Source organism: Microcaecilia unicolor, chromosome 3 (assembly GCF_901765095.1).
Source record: "Microcaecilia unicolor chromosome 3, aMicUni1.1, whole genome shotgun sequence".
Taxonomy (NCBI): domain Eukaryota; kingdom Metazoa; phylum Chordata; class Amphibia; order Gymnophiona; family Siphonopidae; genus Microcaecilia; species Microcaecilia unicolor.
Genome location: NC_044033.1, coordinates 107,107,452 through 107,120,355, shown reverse-complemented (window position 1 = coordinate 107,120,355; position 12,904 = coordinate 107,107,452). Strand labels below are relative to the sequence as shown.

The following is a 12,904-nucleotide window of genomic DNA, read 5'->3' as shown; positions in this document are numbered from 1 at the left end:
CACCAGTCTCTGGATTGATCTGTGGGACGCTATGGAAGGTAAAATTATGTTTCTTACCTGATAACTTTCTTTCCATTAGTCCCGACAGATCAATCCAGAGGCCTGCCCTAGAATTTCTGCTTATCTTGTTTGTTTGGTATCTGTTTCAAGTTTGCAGTTGATGTTTTAGATGTTCATTATGGTTTGTCAAATGTTGCAATGAATCTCTTTATTTGCTGTGAGCTGCATGAGTTCCTCCCGCTTTTGCAGTGGCAAAGTTTGTGTAAAGTGTCTGAAGACAGGAGAATAACTCTATAGTTGGGTGTTGAAGGTCCACATGGCTTTGGTATCGACAATACTGAGGTTTGGGTGGCTACACATGACCACATATAGGGAGCCTCAGAAGTTATCTCCACCTGCTGGCAGAGGGACATAACCCACCAGTCTCTGGATTGATCTGTCGGGACTAATGGAAAGAAAATTATCAGGTAAGAAACATAATTTTACCATTTTCCAAGTATGACATGGCTGAAACTCTTATGTTCAAACTTGAGTATCGATAACACTGCCATCGCATACATAAACACATGCTTCCCAGGCTAACTGTATGACAATATTTGTAATAAGACCAAGATGGACTTAGTAGAATGCATGCAAGTGTTAGCGGTCTCTTCCTCCCATGGCTACTCTCAGGATTTCAACAGGAAAATTAATAGATATCTGCAGGGTGGACATTAGTATTTGACAAGTGTGGTTGTGGTATATTATACAGCACACGGTGGGTACAGAATTTAATAAAAGAGTCCTAGAAGTAGGTGCAAATCATTCATTTGCATCCAGTCACAGTCTCTGTTCATCATCCTTTCTCTGGTGGGCTTTATGATGCGCTTGACACAGCCAGCTTTTTCAAATGATCCATGAATACTTGCAGACTGACATCGTCTGTTAGGATTGGGGCACCAGACTCCTGCAATTAAATTTTTTAAATTATAAGTAATGTAGTAGTTATAAAATACACCTTAAGATACTTCTGCATACATTCTGTAGAAACATAACCGAAATGACAGTAAGTCAGTAAGCATAAGTACATAAGTATTGCCATACTGGGACAGACCAAACGTCCATCAAGCCCACCAGTGGCCAATCCACGTCACAAGTACCTGGCAAGATCCCAAAACAGTACCATACATTTTATGCTGCTTATTCTAGAAATAAGCAGTGGATTTTCCCCAAGTCCATTTTAATAATGGTCTATGCTGTTGCCAAAATGAAATTGTTCAGGTTGTTTATCAGTTGCACTACTGTTAGCAGTTGCTTTCATTTTGCCATCACCGCCCAATAGAGTGGGGGTGGGGGGGGGGGGGGTGGGGGAGGCTGTTTGATGATGCTGTGTCTATATCTGTCTTCAAACAGTACAGGGGATTTACAAGTCCAGCTGAAGTTGAGACTCCTGAGGCAGGTGCACTGCGTGCTGAAACGCAGGACTGCACCGAGTCTTGATATAATTTTTAGAGATCCCTATGGACTGTATGTTTTTTTTGGTTGATCTTTGTGACATTTTTAATAAATATCCCTTGATTGGCACTTCTCTGGTTGTTCCCCTTTTTGATTTGTTTTTCCTGATGTGGCCTCCAACAGAGGAGATGAAAGCCATCAATTCAATGGTTGGGGCAGAGTAATGGTGGAAAAGGGGGTGACAGGCAGAAAACATGGGAGGGGGAAGCCAGTATTTGGGTACATAGGCATAGAAATTCTCATAAGGAATCCACATGGACCAATCTCAACTGTACACAATGGATATGTTACTAAGTGCAAACATTAGTCATAACTCAGGCCCACTTTCATGTCTTGTTGCCAAACCTAATAACAGTCCCTATAGCCACCACATTAGTGAAGCCATTTACAAAACCAAAAACAAGCTCGCCTCCCCATGATCACTGAAGTAGTAGCTGGTGTTTCCTAAGGAAATATATTTTATATCAGATCCCTTTTTGGTAAACAGTCGAATTCATGAAGATTCATATTCAGCAAACCGCATCTTTCTATCATATCATACACTAGGGAAATTGCAATTTTAATAAGAGCAAATTGTTAGGTCAAAATAGCCTCCAATCAGGTTTTAGGGCTAATTTCTAAATGAAGTAGCTATGAAGTCTTGGTACTTTTTCTTGGACTGTGAAACATATGAAACGTAAAAATGGATGGATGGTTTATGCTTTATTAAAAATATCATATACCGCCCTTCCTGAGCACATCACAAGACGCTTTACAATAAAATATAACATAAAAGGAAAAAACAAACAATGACATTGTTAAAAGAGCAAAGAACCACCCATATGACAAACAGCAAGACAAAAAAAAACCAGAGAGTGCAGTCTTGTCAGCTACAGTACATTTCATACAGAAGGGAGGAAAGGACTGCTCAGCATAAGAAACTACATATATTGACTAGCCCGGGGGAGGGGAGGAACAGTGCGACAATGAAAGTGCAAGATGAGAGGTTATTACTGAAGGATGTACCAGACTAGCCTAAAACGGGATTTCTCAACTTTCTCCTGGAAGCACACCTAGCCAGCCCAGTTTCAGGATTACCACAATGAATATGCATAAGATAAATCTGCATATAGTGGATCTCTAATGGATTTGCATATAATGGACACCCATTGTGGTAATCCTGAAAACCTGACTGGCTTGTTGCCTCCAGAAGAGGGTTGACCAAGACAGAAACTGTACAATCGTATTAATATTATCCAATCACAATGAAAAGAAACCTGCATTTGGTGGTAGCATTGGGCGAGGTAGGTGTGTGTGTGTGTGGGGGGGGGGGGGGGGGGCGGGGGTGGAAATCATTTGGACTTTAATATCAGACCATTATTTAGGGGGCCCTCTATCTTGTGCAACCTTAAGCAGAGAAGAGATTTGGCTGAGATGCCACAGAGGACCACAACACACTGTTCACAGCAACTTCACTCTTATTTTATAGCAGAATTTATAACCTTGACCAATGAGGTCAGTGTTAGCTTATCTTCCATCATTTCTCTTACATTAATCACATTCTACCAGGTTTCTGGGAAAAATCACCCCCCCCCCCCCCCACCCCGCCAATATTCCACTAGTCTATTGACTCAATAGATTCCCAAACCAAATAAAGGCAGAAATTAACTTAAGGGTCAATATGAAAAAAGAACTTAAGGGTCAATATGAGAAAAGAAGTCCTTCGGACCAGTCGTACATTAAAACAAATCTAACAATCAGTATGGATATCTTAAAAGTGATACCGACTTTATGTCTTTGTATTTGCCATGCTGTGCTTGTCATTTGGATATTTTCCCAAGAAAATTTCCTCAAGGAAAAAAAAAAATCACCCATGTGTCACATCTGATGATCTTGCATTGATTGGCAAAATCTCAGATGATCTAGTGCTGAGGAATAGTGACAACAGGATCTGACTATGGCAACACAATGACAGGAGATTTTCTGCTGTCATACAAAGAAAAAAAAAAAGATGATTTACGTTCATAAATTTTATATAGATGTTTCTCAGAAACCTTGTTGGATGATTTATCGGGTTATGTTCCCTTGATATTCCAGTCTTTTCAAATGAGAACAGCAATGGCGGTCAAAAGAGGCAGCAGGTATGCCTCCCCCACTTGGCTAACACAAAGAGAATTTTTCTCCCATACGGCTAAGCAGCTGTCCTGTAGCTTACCTGTCCCCATGCGTATAAATTATTATGAGTCTGAGAGGGATTCACTTTGGAGAGAAGGAACCGAGCCTAAAGAAACAACAAAAATGCCTATGTGTTATTCTGAAGTTTGTGAACAAAGAAATACCTCCAAATCCACAAGAGTTCTCATGTATGCTATTATGCAATTACATTGTTTTATTCCTGCTGTACCTTGTCTTGAGATTTTTGGAAAAAAGGTGGGTGATAAATGATTGATACTGTTGCTGAAATGAACTAAACACAATTCCTGCTCATCATATAAACACATATAAACGTTATATAAAGGCATGTGTATTCATAAGTTGTTCCCTACACTTTTTTTTTTAAGGGGAACTGTAGAAATCTTCACATAATACAGGGATTGAAAACAAAAGGACAGCAAATCCACAGCCAGCATAATGAAATATGTAAGTTACAGATCCAGGAGCATTAGATTTTAAGGAGCCCTTTTACTAAGCTGTGTAAGGAACTAGCGCATGCCTACCACGCAGCAAAAAGCCCTGCCCATGAAACACGCTGAGGCGCTGAAGGCAGTGGTTCCCAAACCTGGTCCTGGAGGCACCCCAGTCAGTCAGGGTTTTGGGATATCCACCATGAATATTCATGAGAGAGATTTACATGCACTGCCTCCACTACATGCAAATCTCTCTCATGCAGTGGCGTACCAAGATGGGGGCGGTCCACCCCGGGTGCACGCTGCTGGGGGGGTGCCGTGCGTCTGTCGGCTCTTTGTTTTCATGCTCCCTTTGCCCCGGAACAGGTTACTCCCCGGGGGGAGGGGGCGTTGCGCTGTACCGGGGGGGGGGGGGGGGCGCATCGGCGATCCGCCCCGGGTGTCAGCCCCCCTAGGAACGCCACTGCTCTCATGAATATTTATGGTGGATATCTCAAAACCCTGACTGGCTAGGGTACCTCCAGGATCAGGTTTGGGAACCACTGCCTGAGACATTTAAAACTTCTCTAAGTAACCAAAGTCTTCACATTTTGCAACAGAAAACTCAGTCTGTTCCACCCAATTTAGGTGTTTCTTTGTTAAACTGTTTTTACTACAGTAAACTATCATTTTAGGTCTATTTGCAAACAGCTGAAACATGGATATGTGCTTTATATTGCCTTGGGTGAATTTTACATTTCTATTTTCCTCTTTGGGATTTCTGAGAAGACCGTTCTAGTTTACAACCAGAACAATTTAACATTCTTAAGTTCTCCGCAATCCAGGGGACTCTACTAGCGGATGCTAATAAATAGCTTTTAAATGGTGCAATAGCTGTGTTATAGTGTATGTTGTTATTTAAATGTTTTTTTTACTATTTTAATTGCATTTTGCTTATGTTATTCTTGCTGTATACCACCTTGGGTGAATTTGTTTACACGGTGATAAATAAATCCTAATAAATAATTAACATTTAGGGTGCAATTTCAAAAACAGCACATAAGCACACATTGTTCCTGTTTATAAAGGGAGCGTGGTCGCACATGTGCACTCTGGAATGCAGCTGCAGATATTCACAAATATTCTGATTCTCACATCAATTTTCTATTCTACGATATGCAACTTTGCACACTATGTGTTATAAAGTACATGTGCAAGTTACAACTTCGCCCAAGGGAGTACTTATGTGTATATCACATAAAAGCAAGCACTATTTAATTTATTTAAAATATTTAGACCCCACCTAATTACCACAGTTCCAAGTGGTTAACATAAAAAACAAACATCATATCAAAATAACAGACACATGGACATACTAACACATATACACGAACATACGTGTGCACACACCAAAGTAAGTGCCTGCTATTCTGCAAATACTTATTTAAACTTACACATCACATACTTGCAAGGGGGACGTTACAGGGGGTGGAGCATAGGTGGGATATAAGCCAGACTCCTGCTTACATGCGTAATTTACAGAATACTGTAAGCTATGTGTGTCCCCACTGCACACTAGCTCTACTCCTGGTGTAACTGCAGGCACCTAAATGTTAAGAATGCTGATAACTAGGTTACAATTATAGTCTATAATGGACCTGAGCTGCCTAGGTTCCATTATAGAATAGACTCCCACCACATGGCCTAGAGGCATCCACTTAAAGAATTGCCCCCCCAACTACATTGTCCTACCAGCTCCTTTTATTCATGCATATGCCAGGGAAATTTTATGGGTGCCTACCTAAGAGGGTCTTTTACAAAGGCATGCTAGCGTTTTTAGCGCATGGTAAAAATTCGCATGCGCGAAACGCTAACACGCCCATTATATTTCTATGGTGTCTTAGCATACTCTAATTTTTACTACGTGCTAAAAACGCTAGTGCGCCTTTGTAAATGGGGCCCAAAGTGGGCAAAAGACTGTTCTACATGCTCAAGTCATTCATAAAATAACCCCTTAAATCTCTTGTCTAATTCTATATTCCTGATATCTACCTACAACTTCTCTAGTAGATCATCCTAGCCGGTGTTACATATGCTGGACCCAGCACCCCAAAGCTCACCACAGCAAGCTGCATCTCTTTCAGCTTTAGGTAGGTTTTGGACCCCCTGTAGTATCAGCAATTGCCCTGTTTGCACCCTCTTAATCCCGGCCCTGAACAATTTATATGACATCAGAAGCCTTTTGAGTCCAACATTCTTTATTACTTGTTGCAGCTCTGTTACCTGCCCAACACTGTTCAACAAAAACACATTAAAATGGTCAGACCACAACACTTGGGAGACCTTTAAATCCCTATAATACAGCTCTGATGTCTTGCACTGACTCAGAAATGCTAAGTCCAATGAATGCTCTGCTGTGTGGTCTGGTTTCTTAATAAATTGGCTCATGCCCATTCAGCCATAAATTCTTTGGTCAGCTGCCCATGGCTAACTCAATATGTAGGTTAAAATCTCCTAAAATAAATTAACCAATTCAGAGAGAGTACATGGGTGGCTGAACAGGCTTCTAAATTCTAAAGTGGATGAATGACCACAAAAAAAAGCAATTCTGTTTTCCTTGTCAGTACTTATTAAAAGCCACACATACGCATACATACCACAGTATTAAAAACACCTTTCAAATGTTCTGTCCTACTCTACGTGAAGAACACCTATCCAATCCTGAGATGAAATGAATTGTAGATGTATTACACTCTGAAATTTTCTGATTTTCAAATTTCATTTATGCACAGGCATCCATTGAAGATTTATATATTTCACCTATTTATCTATAAAATGTATACAGACATGCAGCCAGTTACCATTAGATTACAGTGAAAGAAAAGAAATCTAGAGACGTTTTAGAGGATTTTTTTTTTTTTTTTGGAATAGTTTAGAACAGGGGTTCTCAACCCAGACCTCAGATACACCAAGCCAGTCAGGTTTTCAGGAAACCCACAATGAATAAGCGTGAGACAAATCTGCATCCACTACCTCCACTGTATGCAAATCTATCTTATGCATTTTCATTGTGGATATTCTGAAACCCTGACTGACTGGGTGGGTGTGTCCTGAGGACTGGGTTGAGAACCCCTGGTTTAGATAGATGACTTTATCCATAGCCTGTATGACAGCGCCCGATAAACCAGCGATTCCAGGGATGCCAAGAGCAGAGACTTTCCTATGTGAGACACAAAACATGCAGTGTGCACCCAATCGTTATTACCTGGCTACTTCCATGCTCTGCATTAATATAACGAGGCATTGGGAAGCGGGTCTGTAAGATTTCCTGAGCATCATCCAGCGGGGCCTGCAGAAGGTGCTTGAAGTTCTCGTACTCGGGCATGTCCTGGTACCCAGCACTACGCCACTGAGCAATAGTCTGCCAGAAAGAAAAGAATCCATCAGAGCAGCACCTCACCTTCCACACCCTTTCAAATCCATGAAAGCTGGAAGCATCTGCATTTAGCACACTTCCACATTAATGGACACACTGCCTCCACGTGAAGGCATCCAGGTAAAGAGTCAGGGATGTACCTCGCCAAGGTAGATGACGATCTGGAAGAAAGAGTCCATCAGTAGGATCCTATCGGTGAGAATACTGCTACTGTCCAAAAGAACAGGCTGGGAAGGAAGATACAAAAATCAGCAGGTTAGAAAAGGTGGCCCTCATTTCTGTAACTTCTAGAAGAGACTGATTAAAATCTGAGGCCTGTACCTTAGCTAGACATGCAACAGAAGAGAAAGCAGACCCCCTAAAAAGTATGCTAGCCAAACTTTTATGAAAAATGCAATTATACAATCAGAATAAAAGACCAACATGAACATGTTTCATCCCATAGGGCTGCATCAGGGATTTACATAAATACTGGCACTCATGGATTACAAAGATATAAAGTTGCAGTAAAAGTCAAATATTGGACAGTATGCTCCAGCAGCAGTAGGAACAAATTATCGAATAAAGATTGGTAAACGCTGGAGCGTATTGTCCAATATTTGATATTTATTGTGATTTTATATTTTTGTAGTCAATGAGTAGCAGGATGTTTGTGCTGGGCGTCACAAGCATATAGATGCCCATGTCTCATATGTTTTATAACAGGCTGTACGTCAGCAGATTCTGTTCTAAAATACTATACTGATTTGGATATCTTTATTGTTATTTATAAAACGCTGTTCCACATTGTCAGACCTGTTAAAAGGTGGAGAGCCATGGACCTGGTTAAAACTGTTTCTTGGAGGTAGACAAATCACACTGTATAGTTTGTGCCTTGATGAATTTTAAATACAATTTGTAATTTCAATAAGAAATTAAACAAACAGAACAAAAAGTTAAAAAAACCTCCAGAACTTTCACCACCAATTTACTGAGATAACATGCATCTGAAGTTCTAGATACCTGGACATTTTGAATAATTTTATGAGAAATTATTCTGAAACTAGTTTCATGATGGAGCTCGTTTACTCCTGTCTTCTAATTTTGGTTTGTACAAATTTTCACCTAAATACCCTGGTCCATGTTTTTGTTAATTTCTAGGCTGCCTCAGGCTCTAAGATTGGTCCAGTGGAAGACTGGCCCTCCAGTACTCCTGTGCTGGGCTTCTGCTTAAAGTTCCCTATAAAGGTATGCACAGCCATGCACCAGATCCCCAGTGCCTGTAAACAGTGCAAGCCTGGCTATGCGGACTGCCGCACTGTCTCCATTCAGGACCTGAAAGGAGCCAGTCTCACAGCTGCTGTGTACAGTTTTGTGCCAGAACTGTGAGCACAGTAAATGACAGCACATAAAGCCCAGCACAGCCCATCCAGTCTGCCCAGTAAAGCAGCTAGGGTTGTACCTGACACTCTGTGCAGGACCCCACCCCTGTGCCTTTTAAAAATGTTTTGCTTTGAGTGAGAATGCTTCATTCTTTTATTTCATTCCCTTGCCATATAGGGGATCCTCTGTGTTTATCCCATGTCTTTTAAAATTGTGGTCACCATTTTTGACTCCATCACCTCCCGCAAAAGCATTCCAGGCATCCACCACTCTCTCCGTGAAAAAGCATTTCAGCTTCTCTCCTTGCAGCTTCATTTTAGTTTTATAGCCTCTTCCTTTTTGGACAAGGTTTGTTTTTTCATTAAATATTTTTCAAGTATTTAAACATCTGATTCATATCTCCCCTGTCTCTCCTTTCCTCTAGGGAATACACATTCAGTTCTTCCAGGCTCTTCTTATATGTCTTCTGATGTAGACCTGATACCATTTCGGTCAAAACTCACAGGTCAGTACTTCCTGGCTGCCGACTGCAATGCCCTTGAGAGAATATTCTAGTAGTCCTGAGCAGGTTGCATTTGTGTTTATGCTCCAGCCCAAGACTGAGCTGCCGGGGGTCAAAGACTGAGGTTTAGCATACAGGCAAAAAAACATGACTGCTACCATTCTGACTGTAAGCCGTGCAGCATGTGTTAAAAAAACATATTTAGTGCAGTCTCAAGCCTTGACAAGATACATGAGAGCAGCAGTCAGAAAGTGCCAGCTCATGAAAATGTCTGCTGTTCTGACATAGACTGTATACAGTGAATGGCAGTCAAGAGATGAACTCTTGCCGCTCAGCTAGGTTACCTGAGAGAGGGTGGGGAGGAGGGGAGATAGATGCTGGAGAAGAGGAGGAAGAGGCAGGGGACATATGATAGGGAAAAGAAATGCAAAATTAGTGCCGCAAGGGACAATACAAAAGGCAAATATTTGTGACTTGCTTTTAGTAAGTGCTTTTGTTACTATATGGATTTATTTCTTTTTAGCAGTAAATAAAATAATCCTGTTAATAGGGATTGTTACTGTGATTTTAGGTTAAACACTGTTTTAGTTGTTCTCTTGGTTTTTGCTCAGCGTTCCTGGATGACCAGATGTCTAATAAATTCAAATCAATAGTAAATCTTATCTAATCTCTTGTGTCATTTAGATCCCACATTAGCTTTCAATAGAACTAGGCTCTCTCAGTGGTTCAAGCTCAGATTGTGTATAGTGTGTGTTGCGCCAGGAGCTTCACGGCCTTTGATAGCAGCAAGGCCGATCTAGATATGTCTATTTCACTCTTACCTCAGGTGGTCCATGGAATGAGTAGGAATACAGGATGGGCTGGATCATGATGAGAGACTGTGTCAGGTCTTGTCTGGCAAAGTGATGACGGTAATAGGAAGATTCATCGGGGCTGTTATTAAATACTTGAAGAAATGGAGACCGACGCAAGTGGAACATAAACTGAGGGGCAGAGAGATAAAATAAAAGGGTAATTAAAAAAAGTGTGCGTTAATGCACAGGAATTGACATTAAATGCACCTCTGAAACTCCTAAAACCATGAGGTGCTATGGGAGATACCCAGTTGATACCACCAGGGGGTGCTGATGTTTTCTGTAGAAGGGGGTTACACTAAGGCAGAAATCTTCATTATTTTTCAAGTGGGGGCCAGTTTTGTCAAGAAACCTTCAATGTGAGAGTCAAGATTAACACAGAACAAAGTGCCAGAGAGCCTGTCAACCTCCACCATCCTGTCTTTATCCCCATCCCCTTTAAGGTGACTCTCCCCCTTTCTCCAGTTTTTAATTCTTCTCTATACTTTATCTGGAGGCTTGTTTGTGGTACTATCTTTTGAACAGCTATTCTGTTTTCTTCCAGTACTACATAGCTTGCAGTAAGTTTGAGCTGCATAGTCCTATCTGTCTTGTGAGAATAGCGTGGGGTTTGGGGAAGCATACAAACTCACCGAGTGCTGCACGGTACAGATGTAAAACAGAATAACTGTTATGGAGGTAGTGGAGATTGTGTACAAGAGAGAGTCAAGAAGCCACACTTAGGGTTGATGCCACTGGCATCTGAGTGTAGTGTTCTTCATTGGAAGATCAAGTTCCCATCCACTATAGGGAATGAGCTATTACCTATACCTATTTGGACACAAAATTTGTTTCCGGCATTTGCTACATCAGAGAGTGGGGGGCCTCATCTGGGTCTATTTTGGGGATGTGCTGAATTGTGACCCATTAGCAGATTTTCATAATCCAGAACTGTAAAACTGTTAACATTAAGTAATTTTTCAGAGTTTTAAAATCTAAGTGCAAATCTCATTTCAAACATAGGCCCTTGGCTCAGTGGCGTTCCTAGCCTGGATGGCACCCGGGGCGGATCGCTGATGCGCCCCCCCCCCCCCCCCGGCAAAATGACACCCCCCGGGTGCACGCCATTGGGGGGGGGGCCGCGGCGCGCACCTGTCGGTTCCGAAAAGTTTGCTAACTTCGCTCATTCGCTGCAGCTCCCTCTGCCCCGGAACAGGAAGTAACCTGTTCCGGGGCAGAGGGAGCTGCAGCGAACGAGCGAAGATAGCGAACTCGGAGCCAGGCGCGCGCCGTGGCACCCCCCAGCGGCGTGCACCCGGGGCAGACCGCCCCCACCTTGGTACGCCACTGCCTTGGCCTGAAAATACCCAGGCCAGGCTCCATTCCTCACAATCCATAAATCCGCCTATCTCTTGGGTTTAACCCAGTATCTTTACTGAAACGCCAAGATGCTTCCTGGCTCGGCTAAATTCCTCCACAAACTGCAATCTGATCTGTAAAAATTCTCTGCCCAAGACATGGCAGAAAGCACTGTGGCTTTTCTCAAGCTTCTCTTTTAGTTTACCAGGTCACTTACACTGGCAGTGACAGAAAAAGGAAACCTAGCTTAAGTACGCTGAAGACAATTATTAGACCCACTAAGATCAACATCTTCTCTAGGGTTACACCAGCTGATCTCAGGAGACAAAGTAGGGTGGTTGCTGTGTTAGTCTGCTTTAAAGGTAATAAGTAGAAATAACACAAAACAAAAAAATCCAAAAATCCAGGTAAAGAAATAAAACCATATTTTCCTAACTTAATACACTTTTTGACAAGCTTTCAAAAGCAGAACCTTTCTCAGGTGAGATATGAGCAAATGATCACAATATCAAAATATACATAAGTGAAATCTCATAAAAGCATATAAAAATATAAGTGAAACATGAAAAGCTTTCCAATGACACTGCTGAGAGAAAGGTAGGGGTGGGGGAGGGGAGGAGGAGTGAGAAACAAGAAGAGATGGACGGGTGATCAAAAGGTGACAAAGCAGCATAATTGTATGGTTTATAATATGATTGGATACCCAGATCCTTGTTAAGTCTTGTCAAGTTAATGTCAAGATATTTTCTCTTCTTACCTTCAAAGGTCTTATATTCCTGGAATTATTTTTAGTTTCCTCTTAGTATTCTGACCATAAGTTCATTGATGCAATGATCAGGTTTATGCCACCTTAATCTTTTTTTGTGATGTCTGATATGGTACCTTGCCTTTAGCATTTGTCCCATTTCTCCAATATAAACATTCTTCTTCACCTTTTCTGCATTGAATAATATATACAACATTTGAGGAAAAGCACGAGTACAGTCCCTTTATGATGAATGTTTTTCCCACGTGGGTAACTGTGGGGTCCAGTGATATGTGGTGACACAATCTGCAGCTTGGTATATTGCAGGCACTTGTGCCATTCTCTTCCTTTTGAGCTTCTATTGGGAATTTGCTTTTCACCTTTTTTTGCTTCAGATTTTGTGGTAGATGTAAAGCCAGCATTGATGGAGCTAGGAATACCTCTTTTAGGGGTCCTTTTACTAAGCTGTGGGGAAAAAGGGCCCTTTGCTGGCGGCCATTTTTCCCACAGCCACTAAAACCTGAAAAATAAATGGCCACGCGGTGGGGAGTCCTTACTGCCACCCATTGAGGTGGCGATAAGGGCTCT

The 12,904-nt window shown here is 41.7% G+C and overlaps 1 protein-coding gene across 1 annotated transcript in view; it reads right to left on the bottom strand.

The window, feature by feature from the left end:
• Positions 1-487: 487 nt before the first annotated feature.
• SEC23B (SEC23 homolog B, coat complex II component) overlaps positions 488-12,904 on the bottom strand; it is a 67,222-nt gene continuing 54,805 nt past the window's right edge. Inside the window, exons 16-20 of the mRNA XM_030196235.1 lie at positions 10,201-10,362; positions 7,656-7,742; positions 7,345-7,500; positions 3,689-3,754; positions 488-946 (exon numbers count right to left, since the gene is read on the bottom strand). Of these exons, the coding sequence (XP_030052095.1) occupies positions 857-946; positions 3,689-3,754; positions 7,345-7,500; positions 7,656-7,742; positions 10,201-10,362 (561 nt within the window). The 3' untranslated portion in view covers positions 488-856. The remainder of the gene's footprint in view (positions 947-3,688; positions 3,755-7,344; positions 7,501-7,655; positions 7,743-10,200; positions 10,363-12,904) is intronic.